The sequence below is a fragment of the Spinacia oleracea genome, chromosome 2, assembly GCF_020520425.1.
Source record: "Spinacia oleracea cultivar Varoflay chromosome 2, BTI_SOV_V1, whole genome shotgun sequence".
Classification (NCBI taxonomy): Eukaryota; Viridiplantae; Streptophyta; class Magnoliopsida; order Caryophyllales; family Amaranthaceae; genus Spinacia; species Spinacia oleracea.
In genome coordinates, this window is record NC_079488.1 from 101119380 (window position 1) to 101141342 (window position 21963).

The following is a 21963-nucleotide window of genomic DNA, read 5'->3' on the forward strand; positions in this document are numbered from 1 at the left end:
CCCTATAATTCCGTACTGTTCATTAAATACCCCTGGATTTAACGGACGTTAGCTTGCCGTTAGTTGTGTTTTACCAATTTGCCCTTAATTCTTATTTGGTGCGACTTAGGCAACAATTGTGACAGAAATTCCAAAAAAAAAAAATCACAACTTCTCCTCTTTCTCTCTCCTCTGCCCTGTTCTTCAACCTCGCCACCGGCAATAGAGCCACCGGAATGTCTAGTTTGCTTGCAATCCTACGACGGCGACTCTGCAATTCACGCGTACTCGACTCCGCCCTTCTACCCTTCCGAACACCCTGCGTTGCCCATCTTGCACTCAGCTCGTCAAGTACCCCCATGCGCATGGCCCCACTGCTCTCCCCAAGAACATCGACCTTCTCCGTTTCTCTCTCCTCCTTCAACAACAAGACCCCAACTCAAAACCCCTAAATGAAAATGCCAACATCTCGCTACTCAATGTCAATTCCTCTCTCATACATCGTTTTTCGCCGCGAATATGGTCGGAGGAGCTCTATGCTTCTGGGAAGGACTGGATTCTGCCCGATGGTGCGGTTTCGACGGAGGATGGATTGGTTACTACTACTAGTAGGATTAGAATTGGTTCAACTTTTATGGATTTGAGTTTGCCGTCCGCAATTATGCGGTGTCGTTTAGTCGAAAATCAGGTGGTGGGTCTTGTTAAAATCGGACAGTTTGAGTTTGAATGATAAATTGTTGGAGTACAGCTATATGGGCAAAATTATGAGTATTGTTAGTTGGATGAATGTTGATAAAAGACACGAAATAAGTTGGGCTTTGTTTGTGGTTGTTTGGGTTTGTCTTGCGTTTTCTTTGATGAGTTTGGGCATGTTTGTGTTGACATATGTGAGGCCTTGGTGATAGGAAGGAAGTTACGTGAGTGTGTTGTGGAGGAAGGCAAAGGTGGGCGTGAAATCAATGGCTCTGAGGCTCAATTACTAATTCAAAAGATGTTGAACATGGGTGCATTTGTGAGCCCTAAAGTGTGGATGGAGTTGCTTGGTAGGGAAAAAATTGAGGTAGAGAAGAACGCTGTAAATGCTAGTCTGGTTATTAGCCTGTGTTTTGATAATTCTCTTATTGGAAATAAGTTTCTTGTAGAGATGTACAATTACTTACAACAGTTTTTCAAGGAAAGAATGAGGAGGTTTCTGCAGTTACTGTCTACCTAATTGTATGCTGCTGTAATTGCATCGCGAGGGAGGCATGGATCAAATTGAATGAACGACCTTCAATCTAATTGAAAAGATACATAATGCAGACTAACATTTGTAACCAACTGAAATCATTATTGAGTAGTTGAATCACTGTTGAACCGAGGACCATGAATTTGCATCAATCCAATCGAACGCAATAGGACTCAGGAACGCATCTGGTATGCCGAAAGAACTGACCAATGCAAGGGTGTGAGGACGCACTGCAGAGCTTAATCACCTCTTGTCTTACTACAACAAAATTCTCAACAGACAAATAGTTATAACGAAGGAATGAAGCATCTTCTTCCAAGATTGGGTATTTGGTGCAAAAAACTTTATAAATAAGTGTATACTATGCAAAAACTTTATATGTAGGTGTATTGAATTAATTATAAACATGACTTAACGGAGGACTAACGGAAAATCATAATAGGGGTATTTGGTGAACAGTACGGAAAAAATAGGGGTATTATATGAATTTTGAAACGCGCAGGGGTATTTGGTGCATTATAGCAAACCTCAGGGGCATTTCATGAAAAAACCGTAAAAAAAAAGTCAGTAAAAATCAGGGAGACGAAATAAAAATGAATAACGCAGGTAAGAACGAAATAAAACAACAGTTCTTACATTTTGGCGATCAAAACAACAACAGAAACAGACTCCTCCCTCTCCTCCCACCTGTAACAACAGTAAAACCCACCACCCCAAAAATGCAAAAACCACGACAAACTCAAACATCAGCGCCACCGTCAATAACACCGTCCACCACCACCTCTAAAACCTTCAAATCAATGGACGCCAAACAAATTATAGACGTCCTCCCTTCTTACATCTCGCTCTACAAGAATTCATCTTTTACCAGCCCAAATCCGAGCCCGAACTCAGAAAGGTCCGCAATTCTGAAATGGTTCGCCACCCTCTCTACTCCCCAGAGGCTGGCCCACCTCACCATGGTGGACCCCACTTTCAGCCAGCTCCTCCTCCGCATGCTCTCCTCCCTCCGTCTATCTCCTCATATGACCTTCTTCCTCCTGCCGGACCTCCCCTCCGCCGATTCTCTCCCCACCTTGTGCACTCGCCGATCCCGCGGCCTACTCGCTCGACTTGCTGACTCGAACGAGTCGGCCCGCCTCCTTCGATCCTCTCTCCTCCTCTTCTCCTCCTCCGAGTCTCTCAGCTCCTCTTCTAAAGCGGAAAACCTCGATACAGTGACGTTTCGCGAGGGGTTCGTCTCCGATTTCCCCCGCTTCGTCGAGACGATGGACCGAGTTTCTGACTCGGGGTTCTTAACCGGGTCAACTCAGGACTGGGCCGAACTGGGGAACGAGTGGCCCGAGTTGGGGTGGTTGAAGGCGAAAGGGTATTACAGCCTCCAGGCATTCGTGGCCAACCGAGTGGAGGTGGCGTTGCGGCTGGCGTGGGTGAATGGTAATGGTGGAAAGAAGAGAGGGGTGAAGTTGAAAGAGAAAGCAAGTAATGCAGTTGGGTTGGGGGCAAATGTGTATTGGAGGAAGAAAGGGTGTGTTGATTGGTGGGATAAGTTGGATGATGGGATGAAAAGGAAGATGTTTCGGATGGTTTTAGGGAAAGCAGCAAAATCTATGGTATTTTCCTGCTTATTCTTTGGTTTTTGATACTGTCATTTAATTAAATTTACTCCCTTTGTTCCAAATTATATAGGCTGTTTTAGTTTCTTGTATACCCTATAAGAATTAGTTGAATTTTGTTTAAATTGCATTGCTTTGTATAGTGGCATACTGGCACTTGATGAGGCAAAACCAGCTGAAGGAATCATTGTCGATATTACTAATCTGAAAAACAAACTAGTAGTGTCTCATTTATGTGAAGATAAATGAGTTGAAAATATAAAATATAAACCTTGTAGGAAGAGGTTGGAGAATTCGAATACTCATACGAGGTAAATGACAAATGAGTTACTCTAAGTAACCTACTTCGTATTATATTTAATGTACTTCAAATTTCTATGGAAATCAGGGCACGAGATTCAGAGTAGAATCAAAATGGTTATCTAGGATAAGGCGAAAGATGAAGGGGAGATAGATTATGCACAGAGATTGGACTCTTGAGTTCATGCCTAGGGGAATTTTTTTTAAAAATATTTGGAATATATTGGGCCATTGGGTATTCTCTGACCAAATAGTGGGCATTTAGGATAAAGAAAGGCCATTTCTTGTGCATGGCTTAACACTTTTGATGAAGGAGATCCAACTGCGATTTGTAGGACATATTCCATGCCAAGTTGCCAACACCAGGAGGGTACTAGTCTTCAATTCCGAGAATAGGGCTTTTGAAATATTTAGATTTTAACAAAAATCAAGGTAGATAAAGCTCACTGGCTGGAAAGGGGTAAAAAGGGTAGGAGAGAACCAAGTCTCTAGGATCGTATTGCATTGGATATTTGGATAATAATGTACTAGTGTGGAGAAAAAGGACTCTTGTGAGTGACTAATAAGGGATGAATGCAGATATCTTGGTTCATGTAGCTCTACTGTCATTTAAGAATGTTTGAACTTCGAAATGGCCTTCGATTGTACAACTAGCTGTTATGTTCAATTCTTTACCTTATTTCCACTTTATTTAAGGAAAAACAAGTTAAGATAGGTTCAAGAAAATAAGGGATACCCAAGTACAATTAACAACATAAATGAGGCCTGATAAGTTCATTTACATTCAAATAAGTGAAAATCAGGTGCATAGTTATTGCAACTAAAGCTTACATTATATTCCAACATAGATAGAGAGTAGGATCTTTGAACTGATTTTTTTTTTTTTTTGGGCGGACATTGTGACCCAAAACCTGTTTATGGTCCCGAGGTTAAACCAACCCAAATACCCAATTCATATAATAATATAAAGCATGCCAACTTAATGGTTAAATCATCTCAACCATTATCTTTCCCTTCATTTAAGGCCATTCTATATTCTCAGCTTACCTACTTGTTTTGTGGTTAGGACTTTAGCATCCATGACTGTCTTTGCCATCTCTAGAAGATATTCTTTTATAGGATAATTGATAAGTATGATTTGCTTATATAAAACTTGTCTTGTTATATATATCAAGATTCGATTTTTAAAGTGGATGAAAGATGCTGCTTGTAGAAGGGTGTAGTTTCCTGTTGAATAAAGTATCCAAGTTTTCTTAGAGGATTAAGTGTTTCTTCTTTTTCATTCTCTTGGCCTTCGTTTTTTCCCTGTTAGATACCAAAGGGAAAAATGACAAGTTTAATGGGGCAATATCAAATGTTTTTGTTGCTTGCAAGGTATGATTATTCAAGGGTATCTAGTGCATGCTCACCACCTAAGCAATGGAAAATCTATGCAAACTTACTTATATGTCAAGCTACTTTCCTGGACCTTAAGCTTTTATGATACTGACATCTTGATGGTAAAAGATCAAACAAGGAAGCTTTATTCTAAATTTCCAGGATAACATAGTCATGCTTTACTAACAGAAGCTTGGCGTTTCTGGAGGTTTAATGATGATAACTTTACTGCTATACAATTTTCAAAATGCTTAGCCAATCTCTTTCATTTGAGCTTATGGTGGGGGAAAAACTCATGCTTTTCCTGTAGAGAACTTAGGGACCTGATATAGGGGTTGTGTGTGACAGATATGAAGTTGTTGCCTTGGACATTGGCCATTGCTTAAACTATACTCTGACTTCTGACTGCTCTAAGTTTTCAGACCGGTGAAATCTTAAAAGGCGCTGATGGGATCACGAAGGATGGATTGTGGAATTTCGGTTTAGCAGAGGAGCAGTCTTTGAGATACATAGATCATACTGCATCCACTGCAGAACATTTACAAAGACGAACAGAATTAGGCTTGACATCCAATCCGGTTTCTTCTTCTTCCAAGCCACCTACCACATTAATGTGTGCCGTTAACAGACTGTTTGTACTTCAGGTTATTATTGAAATGGCACTAACTTGCCCCCAAGATGACTTCAATAAGGAGAAGATGTTTTTCAGCTCTTTGGATTCTGTAAATTCAATTGCAGATGGCATATTAAGGAAATTGAGAGGATTGCTTATGGTTGTTTCACTTGATTATACTAAATTTGAACTGATGAATGAGGAAAACCATAATATTGTGGCAAACAAATCAAAGGAGAAGCAGCCTGCAATTCAACGTAAGAAGGGGAAGAATCGTAATGCCAAAAAGGTTAATCCATCTTTGAAGAATTGCAATAATGACTTTGTTCTGGACAAAAATCTCAAGGTATTCCTCTCTCCTTCTGTAACTCTTGTTGCTGACCAGTCTTAACATAAAGAAAACAAGTTGGTTACGCAGGAATTAGGATACTTAGGGCAATGTATCTGGTGTGGTGCATGCCAATAATTTGCATTTAACTTGTGAACAAGGTGGACAGGGATCTTGAGGGAGTAAGTGGGTTGATTATGCCACAATCTTTGGGAAAATGGAACAACTTTAGTTAGCATTGTTCAGTGTATTTTTTGTTTTGGTTAACTGAACATTTTTAATCCTGTAAGGATGCTGAAGCTATGACATTAACAGGAAAAGAGCCAAAGGTCAACTCCGGAGAGGTCACTAACTTCTCCTGCGAAGAAGGGAAAACAAAATAAAAAGAAGTTGCGTGGGAAGTCTGATGCTTCGAGTAAATTCCACAACACTTCCGCTGGTACACAGACTGCTTTCTCTTCCTGTATCAGCACTCAATGTGGGGAGGAGCATATTTCAACAGACCATTCCTCTGCTGGTATGAAAAAGTTTCCAAATGACACTTGTTTAAGTTGTCGGAATATTCAGCAGAAGTCAACTCCTTGCGACTGTAAAATTCGTTGTACAGTGGACGATTTGTGTAGTTCTGAGCGAGGTGACATGACATCTTTTGTGGAAGGCAGACATAGTCCCAGGATGGACCGTCACTTGTTTTCGAGCAAGCAGAAGAATACTGTAGTTTCTAACTTAGTAATGGTGAATCGTTCTGCAGATTCTGATACATGTCCTGTTACAGTGACTACAGAGGACTTGCAAAGTGTTCACGAAGCTAATTCTGATGGATACCCTGCCATAGTGGCTGTAACAGAGTTTCAGAGTGCTCAAAAAAATGACAATTGTCATGAGGACCTTGCTTCCAATGGCACAGTTCCCAGATCATTGAACAAGATAACCGTGGAAGACAAAAGCAAAACAATCCTGATCCGTGAACAAGATAACCAGAGTAGATATAATGGCGAAGCTGTAGTTGCTGCTTATTATCCCTCATATGAGTGGCCTACTGTGGCCCCTAATCGTTTTGCAGGCTTCAATTCACAACATATACCACCAGCTACAGACAGACTGCATTTGGAGGTTGGCCATAATTGGCAAAATCACTTTCAGCATTCCTTCATACAACAGATGCATCAGACAAGTTCCAATATTGGAGGACAGATGGGAAGGATTATGCCACAACCATTACCAGCAAGTTTAGATTGGTCCCCTGTTGTACAGACATGTAACTATGATTCTCCATTTATTTCAAGGCGTCAAGCTGGAAAACAACAAAGCTTTACCGCCCAAAGTCCCCATAAAGGTACTTTAAGTAGTGAAGAAGAAAGAAAATACTTTGCAGATTATTTTGACTTCTCTGAACCGTCAAGCGCACAAGAATTAGCTGATGAATACGATAGCCATTGGGTATCAGAAGAAGAATATGAAGTCCATGCTGTCCCTGGCAAAGACTATAACCAATTCTTTGGCAACGGTGTCATGTATTGGAATCCTTCTGATTATCGAGGTGCTAGTTTCTCTCGCCCTCCTTCACTTAGTTCGGATGATAGTTCATGGGCTTGGCGTGAAGCTGACATGAATAGGACTGTTGATGACATGGTTGCATTTTCATCATCTTATAGTACAAATGGAATAAACTCCCCATCTGCTGCTCCCTTTTGTTCCCCTTTCGAGCCTTTGCCTCCCGGGCACCAAACAATTGGTTATGTCAGGTCTGGAAATGAAGGTAAACTGGTCCATAGTTCTTCAACAATGGCAGACTTGGAGTTGGAAGATAAAGTTCCTGTATCTTTGGCTGGTATACCCAGTGATTGTGATGCCAAATCTGGAGATTCGCTTCCTTACCCGATTCTTCGGCCTATTATAATTCCAAGTATGTCAAGGGAAAGGTCAAGATCTGAGTTCAAGTGTAATCACGAACTAAGAAGTCCTCGTGTTCCTCCAAATAGGCGCGAACATCCTCGAATTAAGCGCCCACCTTCACCTGTAGTGCTTTGTGTTCCACGTGCTCCCCGTCCTCCTCCACCTTCTCCTGTTGGAGACTCCAGAAAACATAGAGGCTTTCCTACTGTTAGGTCTGGTAGCTCCAGCCCAAGGCACTTGGGTGTAAGAGGGTGGTTTCATGATGGAGCTAGCGTTGAAGAAGCTTGTTTACGTGTTGATGGTGCTGAAGTCGTATGGCCGTCTTGGAAAAGTAAAAACTTTTCTGCTCGGAAGATGGTACAGCCCTTGCCGGGAGCAATATTGCAGGATCGCTTAATAGCAATCTCCCAGTTAACACATGATCAGGAACATGTATGTGTGTTCTATTTGTAGTTTCTTTTACTTTTGTGTTCACATTAAGTCTCAGCTCTTCATTATATTTAACTGCAGCCTGATGTTGCCCTTCCCCTGCAACCACCTGAGTTGGTAAATTGCTCAAAACAGAAGGTATCTCTCCCTTTGATGCACAATCTTCTTCATGAGGAAATTGACTCCTTTTGTAAGCAGGTAATTTTCTTAAGATCTTAATAATGCAGCTTGTGAGTGGTTCTTTATATATCATAGTGCCTCCAAATCTATATTCTCTTCCAGAAGGCAAAGCTGCATATAAATGTTTTTTCTCCATATTCGAATGATCATAAGGTTGCTGCTGGGAATTTACTTAGAAGGCCTTATGTTAATTGGGCGGTAAAGCGGGTCACACGTTCGCTCCAAGTGCTTTGGCCTCGTTCCAGGACCAATATCTTTGGCTCCAATGCCACTGGCTTGTCCCTTCCAACAAGTGATGTGGATCTTGTGGTTTGTCTACCTCCAGTGAGGAACTTGGTGTGCACTTCTTTTGTTCTCCTCTTAATTGTATTTTCTTGTTCAAAGTTTTTGCTCATTTCTGTGCTTTGGCATAACTTTTACATTTATGCATTTCCAGGAGCCTATCAAAGAAGCTGGCATCTTAGAGGGTCGTAATAGCATAAAGGAAACATGTTTACAGGTATTTTCTGTGGTTGTTACCTTGTCTGCGTCCGTGTTCTGCTACACCGGTTGTTGTTCATAGTTTTAGCGTACTCGGGATTGTGGTAAAAATGTAATGAAAAAGCATCACTAGATTCTTGGATGATTTTGTTCTAAACATGTCTGTCCACTGCTGTCTCATCTTCTCTCTTTTTGTTCGTCATGTCATTTTATTGCGTACGGCTGAAATTATTTGACAAATCCATTAAAATTTTAGGTTAATCATTTGGCCTCCTGCTGCAAGTTAATACCTTCGTTAATTATTCTGTGCTCCTCTGCTCCAGTTATATTTGAAAAGTTGATGTCTTACTCCTTCTAAGACAAGATGCATGTTTCCCAGTTTATGTTTGTGTTATGTAGGAATTTGGGAATTAATGAATTGATAGAGGAGATACCTTGCTGTAGCTGTTGCTTTACATATGAAACCTTTCACTTTGTAGAAAAGTGACACTTTTTATTTTTACCTTCAATTAAGATTCATCTTTTACCTAGGCTGCTCAAAGTCTTGTTACACTCTTCGATTTTCATCTGCCTAATTTTCTTCTGATTCTTGCTGTTTGTCTTCTTAATTTTCGAGTGGTCCATTACTTGTGTTGTGGACTTATGTTTTTAGAAAGCTATCCTTTGATCTGACAAGATGAATCTTCCAGCATGCTGCTAGGTACCTGGGAAATCAGGAATGGGTAAAAGCAGATTCTTTGAAAACTGTGGAGAATACAGCGGTAATAACTTTTTTATTTTATTTTGATTAATTATTTCTGTGTATTGAGGTTCTTTCAGAATTATTACTCCATCTTTAGTAATGTATATATTTTTTCCCTTTATTGTAGATCCCCATTATCATGCTTGTGGTGGATGTTCCACATGATATTGTGACTGCTGCTGCGCCTAGTGTGCACATTCCTTTAAGGGAACAGAATAAGCTGAATGATGGTCAAGTTGCTGATCAGAATGATACTAATCGGTCAGACAGTACTCCTCAACCGAAACGGTCAGAAGCTACCAGCTGTGACAAAGATTCTACATCAGTTCGTCTTGACATTAGTTTCAAGTCACCCTCGCATACAGGGTTGCAAACAAGTGAATTGGTATAAATTTCTGTTTCAATTTTGTATTAATTGCTTTTCATTCCATTTTAAAGCACTCCCAAGGACGAGAGTCTATAGTCGATACTCGTATGGCATCCTCACTCATGTGTGCTTTGCATCTTCTTGATGCAATATACGAAGTATATTTTTTTAAATCAATTTTTCTGTTTTTTGCTGTCAGTTATTTGGGCATAGTGATACGAAAATAGAGGTTGTTTGCAAATTTATGGCTGGGCAAGTATAATGATTAATCTGATGCTGGAAGCAATCGCCTCACTTGTCCTACTTTCTTATTATTGCTAATATCATACTTGAAAAGTACTGAAGACCCCTTATTATTAGCTTGTGTGTAATCAATGGGATCTTGGATCAGCATTCTTCATTGTACTTATGCCAAATTGTGATGTGCAGGTTAAACAGCTTACAGACCAGTTTCCTGCAACCATTCCCCTGGCTTTGGTGCTTAAGCAGTTTTTAGCAGATCGCAGCCTTGATCAATCGTACTCAGGGGGCTTGAGTTCGTACTGTTTGGTAAAAGTTTTACCTTATTGACTATTATGCTATATTACTACTTGTACATAATTGCTAGCAGAGTTTTCCTAGTTTTTTTGTTGTTGCTCTCTTATCTTTTTCTCTCATGCTGCCTCATTTCATCTTGACGTTGGTTAGGATGAAATCTTGTGTGTTAGCCTAAATGGTAATTGACATATGGTTATGTGTTTCTGCTGGTGTTTCCACAAATACTGTGAGAATGTGGTAGTGTGGTACTCACTGTTGGTGCCATTTTCAAGAGTTGTGTAACCTTGTTCGATTCTAAGCTGTTTTCCAATCTGTTGCAGGTTTTGCTGATAACACGTTTTCTTCAGCATGAACATCATCATGGCCGGCCTATTAATCAAGTATGATCCGAAAACTTTTAATTCCCATGGTCTCATAGAGTTGCTATGCTTTTTATAAATATCATTCAGTTCTTAGTAATAGATATGACCACATGTTTTTTACTTTAAAAGTTAAAGTAGACAGGTGCCATGTTCTAAGTAAGGAGCATTTGTTAGATGTACATAAACGTTTATACACTTGTCTGGCATGTTAGTTCCACCTTCATGTCGTCAGCGTGGATGGAATCCTCAATTATCTGCATTGCATTGCATTGCTCGCAGCCCCCCCTCCTCCCCCGTCGCTGCAATCATTGATTCTTGTTGCTAATGTATTTGGGGGTTTGGTTGTCCAGGTTTAATATTTAAGCTTACTTCAAGAATTGATTGATGTAGCAAAGGGGATAATGAGGTGGAAGGGAGAATTTTATGGATCATGTTTATGTGCACTCTTTAATTCGATTTTTCTTTGAACTGACAAAGAAGTCGGTACTCTTGTCTGAGACCAGTTGTAATGGTCGACGTGGCTGTTACCAAATTAATATAGCATCCACAGTTGTATAAAGTCCAAAGCATCATTTATTAAAGCCATCTTTGGAAAAGGGAGGAGAGAGTAGGAAGGGAAGGGTATTTTAGATGGGTTTGGAGTTTGGACACAGGACACTTGCATTTGACCAAATGACTTATTTGTTGGGTACATAATTTGTGATCATCACACAGGCTGCCAAGCTGGTAAAGAATTATATAAAATTTGGAACCATGGAATATGTATTTGTGCTGCCATAGTGCCATTTATAACACAAGATTAAAATTTTGCAGAACCTTGGGAGTCTTTTCATGGATTTCCTTTACTTCTTTGGGTGAGTCGAAGGATGCTTCGTCTTCTTCTGTATATCCTTGTTTTTCAAAATGATGGTGTGCTTAATTCCAAAGTTAAATGAATGCAGAAATGTGTTTGATCCTCGACAAATGCGTGTCTCAATACAAGGGAGTGGGTTGTACATAAAAAGAGAAAGAGGATGCAGGTAACTGAATGACTGTTGCAACATCAGAAATCATTCATGTTTGATTTTCTATCTGAAGTTTCTGATTGCATGATTGCTGTCTTTTCTTGGTGTTCATTGCCTGCTTGCTACTGTAGCATTGATCCAATATATATTGATGATCCTCTCTTTCCGACAAATAACGTGGGGAAGAATTGCTTTCGGATTCATCAGTGTATCAAGGTTGGTTTGAAATTTTATTTATATTACATGTAGTTTTTTATGCATATCTTTTTTTTGATATTTTTTCAATTTTAAGTCATAACGCCGTATATTGATACCCCTACATGCGCACACCACCCTCCTATCAGTTCACCTAACACAAATGCAGATCAACATGCTGCAGTAACTATGTAAGATACTGTATGCAATAGGCCAATAGCAATATTGGATCTTTATTAACCAATCTATACCTATTGAACATTATTTTTCTTCCCTTTAAAAAAACATTGTTCTTTTCTCCCAAAGAAGGTGACCGGACCGTCTGTCCCAATTAATGTTGTCTCATCTATTGTCCCAATTCACCATAGTGTGCCACTTTGCATTTCCATTGAAATTATAAATGGGTGGAATTTGGTGGTGGAAGTGGTGGGTTTTGGGTGGCTGACATGGAGAAGCCGAAATTGGAGAGAAGAAATGGGTTGAAAATTACCCAAATTTTACGGGAACATTTATTTTCCTCTTCCGAATACTTTGTATTAAACTATACTTCGTATTTGTATTAAACTACGCTTCGTATTAACATTTATTCAGTTGTACTTGCTACCTTCTCAAATTAGCTCTGAACAATTATATGTTGAAGTTTAAGGTTGAAATGGTTAAGATACCCACCATAGCTTAAATAAAGTGTCTTGTTCTGGTTCTCTTTCTTTAACTTTTTTAACAATTTACGTTGAGTTTCTTCCTAATTAATCTGCCCTCTTCTTCTTTTTCTAGTTTGTGTTCTTGATTTTCTCTAAAATTCAAACTTTGTGATTTAATTATGCAAATCAGAGATATATAGAAGCATCCAAACTATTTTAAATCAGGCCAAACAACTTTCAAAAGTACTCTGCAGTATCTTATACGAACTATATTTTTGGATCTTAAATGAGCGCATTTTCAATTAAGTTAGAGTCAAGCGCGCGAGGAGATACTATTCAGCACATCCTTGCTTTAACGTGGCAGACTCTAATAATTGGGACAAGAGATGGGACATACTTTGGGACGGACGATCTAGACAAAGGGGGTCATTGAAGCCACGTTAACATTTTCAAAGGGCACCACATGATAGGGAGTTAGAGGAGCGTTCTCCTTTACTAGGGCTTTGGGTCTTCAATTAGCTAGAGTGGAGGATGCTAGGGTGTGGACCGGTGATTCATCAGGGTCTTAATCTTGTAAATTTCGTATGGAAGGCAAAGGTTGTTAAGGTGAGGGCTTTTGTGTAGACATTGGCGTTAGTGAGATTAACACTAATGCCAGGCTCCAAAAACGTAAGCCAGGTTTAGTTATTTCACCGGATGTGTGCTTGCTTTTATGTTCACATGTTTTCATACATTGTGAAATGGTGAATCACCTATGTAGGAGGTGTTAGCGACTTAGCGTTTCATTAGGAATTTTGGGTTTTCCCGTCAGATACAATGGATTGGCTGGAAATTTGTTTAGGGCTTTGGTAAGGGTAAGGAGAAGAGATTGTTATGGCATAATGCTTTCATAGCAATTACTGATTGCCCCAGTTTGTGGGTTTAAAATGTTGTCAGAGTCACTCTAGTATTTTGTCAGAACACTAGTATTTTGTTTGCCGAGAAACTAGTATTTTGTTTGCAGAAACACTTTTTCATCTTATTGTGCAATAAATATTTTACTTCTTTCACACATCCTGTATGTACTGTCAAGTGTTGCTATTTTTTCAATATTTCTTTTTCTTCTGAATGATAGAGATAAATATCTCAACATTGCTCCGGTGCTGAAGTTGTGACAACCTGCAATACTGTTAAGCATCTCTTTAAAAAATGTCAGTTGTATTTTTGTGAGCTTATGAAAGGGAAATTGTGGCATGTTTTAAATTATCTAATCATACAACCTGGAATGTTCATTTTTTTTTTTATTAACATGTTTCCCTTATTAGGCAGTTGCATATTAATAGCAACATCACTACTTTTAGATATGGGTTCTCTTTTCTCTATATTCTCCTTATCACATATTCATGCGGGTCTCACTTTTTATCTCTTTTTTCCTCTCCTCTCCTAATAAGTGTCTACATGTAGCAATTATTATAAAATGGAGGGAGTTTAATGGTTCTTTTGAGGTTGAAGCCTGGTGAAGCGGTGGTTAATCAGAGATCATCAAGTTCTATTTCGTGTAGACAAGCGATGATAATTTTTAGGATCATCACTACATTTAGGAATTGTGTTTTGACTGGGAATTATGATATTTTTAATAATCATTTATGGCACCCTTGACTATAGGCAGTTTGAAATCAATCAAATTGTATACTGGTTCTTTTTAATTTTTACTCCATATTTAAAGTTGACTAAACTTTTACCAACTCGCTTTAGTAGCATATATTTTTGAATGGAAACGTTTATATTTTTGTGATTATGTTATATTCATCTTAACTATTTTGGTATTGTTCAGGCATTTGCAGATGCTTATGGTACTTTGGAAAATGAGTTAACCTGCCTTTCAGCTGAGGGTGATGCAAACATGACACAGCAGTACCGACTGCTTCCAAAGGTCATCCCAAGTATAAGTCCTCCATAGGGGTTCCATCTCATAGGTTTCAATGGCTCTTGTGGTAAGTTTTTTTTCTTATAATAATGCTTATTTCATGAAAAACAGTAATTTTTCCTCTTATTTTTGCTTAAATAAAAGAGACAAATTAACAATCCCTACCTCTGCACCAGGCTCACACTTCTACTCCTTCAGTTCTCCTATTTCCCTCCAGTGCTTGTTTGAGTGTTTTGCTTTATAACCTGGAAAGACATACATGTACTGGAGTTAGCTGAACCAGACCCGAGATGTCTCGAGGCAAGGTAACCCGATTCTCAGCCAAATAAATGTATACCCGATTCAAACCAAAGTGATTTTTTTTGTTTTGACTATATTGATTGAATTTCCTTAACAAGGTTGTCTACAATTATGCAACTGGTATCGCCTGATTGGAACTGGTATATACAAACTTGACCAGATATCAAACAGGTATGAGCTAATTCCAATCCAGATTATTCTTATGTTTTTAGCTTCTATTGTATTTTGTTTACTCGTGGAAACATTTAAATGCCTGTAGATGCTTGGTCATTCAATGTACTCGAATGGTACTGCAAAACGCTAGCACACATGCTTTGTTCTCAGGTATGGGCAGAAATTGTTGTATGATTCATTGTTAATTCATCATTGCTATGTATATCAAGTAAACTAGACTGAGATAATGGACATCGACTATGAAGCATATTATGAGAATAATGAAAGAAAGTCATAGAGCAGAAAATGAGAACAAATGTATGTAATTAATGGGACATTTAGCAAATTTATTCCTAAACGGAATCAAGAAAACTGGTTCTAGAACTACACTGATTTTTTTTTTAATCAATCTTATTTGATTTCCCCCACCATGGTCCATGGGATTTGTAGGTTTATAACAATTCTTGTTAATAATGTAAATTATTTTGTTGGAGATTATATTAAACTCCTATTGTATGGGATAAGACTTTTATTGTATCTTATTGGTGTTAGACTAAAACTCTGTTACTAATGTTGTTTTAACTAATTTAACAGTTATTTAGACCTGCTATTTATAGATATATACAGTGGCCAGTTGCAGGTTAGAAGCCAACATTTCTCCAGACTTTTTCAACTTCTGCAGGCCACTTCCCAGTTCCCACCTTGATCTTTTTAACTTTATACTCCGTATGAAATTCTCCAGGAAAAGAAGTCAATTAAAATTTAGGCAAGTTTGTCTGGAAAAGACCTTTTAAAACAAAAAAATTGTGAGTTAACACCATTTATAATATTTTTGTGAGGAAGTACCTTTTAAGACAACTTTTGTTACAAATTGTACCTCATTCCGTAATCTGGCAAAAAATGTCAAATTTCTGGTGACTGACTTCGGTTTCCCCCTCTTTTTTTTTTGTGTGGAAGCACTCTCTCTCTCTGAGTTCATCTTCTACTCTTTATCATTGGATTTTCGGGAAATGAGTCCTATTTTGTTGGAAATGTTGATGAAGTGTCACAGAAGCTGGTCAGGTTGGTGCTAACTGCTAAATAACTCATAGAGCACATCCCTTTTTTAAAAGTTGAACATTACATAGACCCCATGTCATAACATAACAAGTTCTGCTTTGACTCTTGAAAAATAAACCTTCATCATTAATTTCTGAAAAGGTAGTTTATACTCCGTTAATAAAATCAATTTAGGACTTTGGAAATCGGATTTTTAATTAACCCTTCAGAGGTCACTTTAATAAAATCCTTAACCGTCATAAACAGAACTGAAGAAGCACTTTTTACTGTATGTGTAGAATCAAAATAGTATGTCCTCTCCATCTGTTCTGGTTCTTTTTGAGAAATTTATTTGGATAATATGAACTGAAACATTACATGGGCGTGGTATACTGGTAAAAGATACTTCGTATCATTCTAAGGAGAGCAGATAAAATTATAGGAAGGAAATAATCGTCACTTCACCAGTTCCTCTGCTAATAATGTTATCAAGTTTGAAACCTAACATATCCAGCATTGAGGTAAGCAACAATTCGTGTGCTGTAACAATTGAGTCACAATTGCAACTATACCATCTTTGCCATTATTTGGTCCTTGTGTAAATAACTTCCATTCTGCCCACCGTAAATGAGATAGATTCAGGCCACTGTTGTATTCTCAAACTTTATCTGATCTGAAGGGGGAAAGAGAGAGAGACTAATTAAAAGGTGGCTTATTTTTTGTGAATTTAGAAAAATGTACTCAAGAAACCTTAATCGTTGCACTCACATCTCGATTACTAAGGCACTCTTTGGAGTTTCTATTTATACTGTCTGCTTTAGTTGATTTCAGTGAAGGCTGGCTATGAGATTTCAAGAAGTTGGAGAAGTCATTAGTCGACATGCTTCTATGTCAAGTTTCTCCATGGTATGGAACTATCTAACCTAGTACTTTGAAGCGTGATTGCTAGTTCAGTGATCATAACAAATAGGTCATGGAATCAGAGAGGTTTTCTACTGTGCTCCAAATATTCCTCAGTATGATTGAATAATAACAAGTGTCGAAGCAATCCACTATAGTTACTAGTTAATGCCATAATATGAATTGCTGTTGAGCTGGGTTACTGCAGAAACATAATTTATGTTTTGCTGCATTTACAAATGACTTCCTTAATGAAAACAGGAAATAGAGTGGTTGACCTCCACAATTGAAACAATGATCAAATCAGGTACTTCACTGCAGCCATATGTATGTATATATGTATTACTTCCATGGCATGATTATTTTTGTCTGATTATGCTGCCTTTCATTGTCTATTTTATTGTAGGGGTGGGGCCGTGGGGCACGAATAATGTAGCCTGATGGTCACTGCAGATGGGGAAGCGCGGTGCTAAGTTTGAGCATACTCTGCAAATGGGTTGACATCAACCATACTTGTAGGGGTGCAAATTGGTGGATTAGGGACTGTTAGACGCATTCAAAGTCGCACTAGGAAGAGTGATTGCCCTCACTTGTGGTATCAGTTGTGACCTTTTATCTCTCTCATCTTAAGCAATAAACTTGTGATTTCTTTCCTTTGTAATTCTTTCGGCTTGGTATTTTCAATGGGGGTATAGTTTGGAGAATTCTTAATGATATTGTAATTGGTATGGTGTAACATATTGTAAATTACTTGTGAATTTGTTATTTTGGTAATATTGTATAACCATTTATTGACAGCTTTAATTATTCTCATCTTATTGTAATAGATCGTCATATTCCTCACGCAGCTTCTACGGAGTAGTTTTTTTTTTTTTATACTTAATGGCTAATCTATTGTATTGTACGGAGTAGTACTTTTCATACAAAGTTATGCCAAAATTGATCATTTTTTATGTCATCCTTTTCAAGTCAACCAGTGAATAATTTTTTTCGAAAGCGAAATTGTAAAAGGATTATCAACATATATATATATATATATATATATATATATATATATATATATATATATATATATATATATATATATATATATATATATATACCTTGTATCTATCTGATTTCATTTAATAAATTGAACTCACAAAGATAAGCAAAACTTGAAACTTGTGTATTGAATATGAAAGTAATGTATGTAGAAAAACGAATCAAGCCTCTGTTTACAAGAGTATAGAACGCTTTGACTACAAGGAAACTTCTTAAAGCTTAAACACTGATTAAAACTAATCCTAATGCCTCAAATAAGAAAAACCCTTCCAAGTAGAAGGTAAAAAACCTGCGAAATCAATCTGAAGTCGTCAGTATACAATCCTACTTTGTCCAATTCTGAAAATTGATCATCGCCACTATCTTCCTTCGCTTACTTGCAACACTTTAAAATTTATAGATATTCAGTAGCTAGCTGCAGTTTCTGTAGCTTGGATGTCTAATGTGTAAGATATATTACTCTTTAAGTTTAGGTTGCAAATCTTGGGAGGAAACTCTATTATTCTTTTGTACAAAGTAAAACATTATTAATGGCTCAGCGCTCCAAATGGGATGTGTAACATGGAATATTAAGTTATTAACAGCAAAACCTTGTTAATTACATACATTGATCATGTGAACTTACTTATGATGAAGTATCAGCTTTTGTCACTAGAAATAAAGAGCTAACTGTATCATGAAATGCTTTAAAGAAAGCTAAGGCGCGAACTTATAACCTTGTGCTCTATGGAAGAATACAAAAGAAGGCTGAGGCAAAATATGCATCCTTCATTGCTGAAAAATAATCAGAACCAATGAACCTGAATTTCTGGATAGATCTCTCTTCTCCTCTCCGACTTCAACACAGATGGTGGTGGGTATGACTGTATGAGTCTGCTCGTCAAATTGGTTAGCCTTCATGATATGCTATCATTCAAGAGAAGAAATCATCATCTTCTGGCGGACCCTTTCGAATCTTTTCTTGTAATTCCACCTGTTTTGGCCATACAAGTTCAGTTTCTTCACCAGACTTTGAGAAATATCTTTCCAGCACCATCTATATGTAGTCACACAGCAGAAGCAGGTATGTGATCAGTAGTCTGTTATTAGCAACACAGCCAACAATACAATGAGTTGGTCACTGAAGGTCAGATAAAAGGGTTGAAAAAAAGACTATGAAATGTACCATTGCAGCATAGGCATCGATTTTTCCATGACGTGCAGACTTGTTGACACCCCTGAAGCAGTTGAAGCAGTATCAATCAATACATATGAATCATGAACCAAAATAAGACATAAACTTATTCAAAATACATAGGCATTGACCTTAATTTCTTGGTGTTCGGATGAAAACAGAGCTAATGTATGTAAATCACATAAAACATTCAGTAGTAACCAAAGGACTCACGTATTGATCATTCGATCCATTGCTTCGACTGATGTGCCATATTCATCCTGTAAATATACCCTCCAGCCTCTTCACATCATAAATGTGAAAATGCAATGAGGAACAAATAAATATAACAACTTGATCCTTAATTGAAGTGCAACTCTGAAAAACTAAAGTTAGAAAGTCATTTATTGTCGAAATCAGTGAATGACGGACAATTTTTTCTAACAACAGACCTCTGCAATAACAATAACATCTGATTCATCAACATAGATTATAGATTGTATGTGGAATGCAACTCAAAAGATTATAGATTGTAGATACATTATCATCCAAACCAGGGACTTCTTCCAAAATGAACCTCTATTTAATCAGGAAAATCATAATACGCCCCTCGTCTGTAGAGTAATATTGTTTATGCTCCCCAACATCATAAGAGCAGCTAAGCACTAAATTTTACTTCAGTAAATATTTCAAGCTAACACAACACAAAATGTATTCTCTAACCTATTACAATATCAATTCCAAGTTTCCAACCTATCCATAAATCATAGCCAAACCCATTTCAACGTTTTGGCAAATTTGGCATCCCAAAATATTTTCAATCAATTGGAATCAAAGAATATTTATCAAATAAATTGCAGATGTCTACTAGCTTAATTGGTAAAAATTCAGAGTTGTGGAGGGTGCTCGGGATCGAATTCCGTCTACATAATTGCACTTCTTCGAGCTCTATACACCAAAAATAAATTCAATAGATCAAGAATACCTCTCAGCAGCCCTAACTGCTAGTCTTCCTGCAACACTACGAACTTTATTGGATTGAGGGGTCTCCTTCCCATCACTTGACTTAGGCAACCCTACTATAAATTCATCTACTTCCTACAATATACAATCAAAATCAAACATCAATTTGAAAAAAAAGAAAAGAAAAAATGAATAAAACCACATAAAAAGCACCTCCTTTTCTGCAATATCAATAAGACTAAGCTCAAGCTTCTCTCCTCTCAAATTCAACACCTGAAAATAAGAAGGAAAAAGAATCATTAATACATAAAATAAAGAAAACCCAGAAAATGAAAACTGAATTAATCTGCAGAAAATAGAAAAACCGAGAATTACAGTTAAGGGGCGAAAAGAGAAGCCTTTGCTAAGGGCAAGACCAGTATGAGACAATCCCAAATCAACCCCTAAGCTAAAGCCACACCTCCAAAGTGGGTCCTCCTTCCTACGAAGGGCATTTGGGGGAATTTCATTCGTTAAGGGCACTGAACTTCTTATTCTTGCTCCATTGAAATTATGAGAATTACAGGGTATTTTCAGACAAGATATCGAAACATTGGTGATTTTAGTTTGACAATTAGCGAAATTTGATGGAAATGGGAAAAATGGGATTTGAAGTTGGAGGGAAGGTTGGAGTTTGAAGGGTGATGGTTGTTGCAGTGTTACCATTGAAAAGTGTTAAAGTGAATGAAATTTGGCTATGGACTTCAGAAGCTTTTGCAGTCGCATAGATAATTATACGGAGTAATTCCATCCCGTTCTTTTATTGCAAGTTTGCAACTATGGGTGACACGTGGCTAGACCTGTCAAACGGGTCGGTCGGGTCGGGTTGTAAAAAATTATTTTCGGGTTCGGGTTGAATCGGGTTGGTCACTTTCGGGTTCGGGTTTACAAATGCTTGTTCAAGACCTAGAACTTTCGGGTTCGGGTCGACCCAACGGGTTGAGAGATTTTAAAACGCGCATTATATTTTCATTTATTTAGGTGATATATATACAAAATATGAGCAAAAATTAACAAATTTTCCTACACAAGTTTATATTTAGTCAAATTCAACCATAAAATGGCGTATAATTCAAATTAAAATTATATTACACAAAACAATTGGAAAAACAACGTGTTTATTATGCTTAAATTTTCTCATAATCTCATTTTTTAGTATAAATACAATTATTTTCAATCGGTCGGGTCCAAAACGGGTTCGGTCGGGTTTTGACCCATTACTTTTCGGGTTGCTCGGATTCGGATAAAATCGGGTTACGGGTCACAAAATCTTGTTCAGGACCCATTATTTTCGGATCGGGTTCGGATCGGTTTTCGGGTCGGGTCGATTTTTGACAGGTCTACACGTGGCGGTTTGCGCAAGGTTTGAACATTGACCTTGACTTTGAGTTTAAACAATAAAATTTTTACCAGTAAGTTTTCCCATGTTTTATGTTATCATTGGCAAAAAAAAAATAAAAAAAATATGAATGTGAATGTTATTAATGTAATAATCAGGGGTATCGCCCGGACCTAAAAACTACTTCAAATGTTAAATTGTTGAGCGATTTCCCTAGGAATAGCTAAAATAATACTGTAATTAATTTTCAGTTTATATTAGAATGAAAATTATTTCTCGTGGTATCGTTTATGTAGGTTCTGATACAAGTTTTATTTAGAAATAAATTAATTCAGCGTAAAACCGCCAACACCGGTAGCGGTTTAATAAGAAGAACAGTTAACACCAGTAGCGGTTTAACCTAAGAATCGCTACGGGTATTAGAAGTTCTTTATGTTCTATATTAATACGTGTGAGTCATTGTTTTAAAACATAAAGAACCGCTAACACCAGTAGGAATGAAGAACTAAATTACGTGTCATGAGTTTTAGGGATGAAGAACTAAATTTGTTTGAATATGAAGTAGTGTTAACTATAATTTTCTAATAAAAGATGACATGAAATATATAACATTCTTAACACAAGACTCCCTATGAACTTGTTCTATTCATTTGACGATGAGATAAGTAAATCATATGCAAATACCAAAAAATTGCAATAAAATACGAAACCTTCATAAAAGCAAAGGTTGTACTCCCCTCGTTCCTTATTAATCTTACTGTTTTGAACATTTGTCAATTCATATTTTTGACCATCAAAATCTTTAGTTTACTAATGAAAAATAAAAAAAAATTAATATGTTTAAAGTACCTCGC

The 21963-nt window shown here is 37.5% G+C and overlaps 2 protein-coding genes across 11 annotated transcripts; one reads left to right on the top strand and one right to left on the bottom strand.

Annotated features, from left to right (window-relative positions):
* Window positions 1-1785: 1785 nt before the first annotated feature.
* LOC110803114 (uncharacterized) lies at window positions 1786-17414 on the top strand. 9 transcript variants are annotated; one of them, XM_056837514.1, is made up of 22 exons: window positions 1786-2820; window positions 4923-5459; window positions 5757-7769; window positions 7848-7964; window positions 8049-8282; window positions 8383-8445; window positions 9116-9187; window positions 9296-9553; window positions 9965-10084; window positions 10393-10452; window positions 11248-11288; window positions 11376-11453; window positions 11570-11654; window positions 14088-14247; window positions 14357-14485; window positions 14579-14651; window positions 14740-14804; window positions 15261-15439; window positions 15591-15695; window positions 16493-16577; window positions 16833-16878; window positions 16978-17414. In XM_056837514.1, the coding sequence occupies exons 1-14, from the start codon at window positions 1801-1803 to the stop codon at window positions 14211-14213; spliced, it is 4824 nt and encodes a 1607-aa protein (XP_056693492.1). In that variant the 5' UTR covers window positions 1786-1800; the 3' UTR covers window positions 14214-14247; window positions 14357-14485; window positions 14579-14651; window positions 14740-14804; window positions 15261-15439; window positions 15591-15695; window positions 16493-16577; window positions 16833-16878; window positions 16978-17414. The 9 variants fall into 9 exon arrangements, with proteins under 9 accessions (XP_056693492.1, XP_056693494.1, XP_056693490.1 ...); XM_056837516.1 differs by having other exon boundaries at window positions 16503-16577; XM_056837512.1 differs by lacking the exon at window positions 15261-15439.
* A 751-nt stretch (window positions 17415-18165) lies between these two features.
* Window positions 18166-20488, bottom strand: LOC110803138 (uncharacterized). 2 transcript variants are annotated; one of them, XM_022008619.2, is made up of 6 exons: window positions 20107-20488; window positions 19945-20004; window positions 19754-19866; window positions 19003-19071; window positions 18781-18832; window positions 18166-18651 (listed from the first exon to the last, which is right to left on the bottom strand). In XM_022008619.2, exons 1-6 carry the CDS (start codon window positions 20434-20436, stop codon window positions 18529-18531), a joined length of 747 nt encoding a protein of 248 aa, XP_021864311.1. In that variant the 5' UTR covers window positions 20437-20488; the 3' UTR covers window positions 18166-18528. The 2 variants fall into 2 exon arrangements, with proteins under 2 accessions (XP_021864311.1, XP_021864312.1); XM_022008620.2 differs by having other exon boundaries at window positions 18555-18694.
* Between the last annotated feature and the right edge of the window lie 1475 nt (window positions 20489-21963).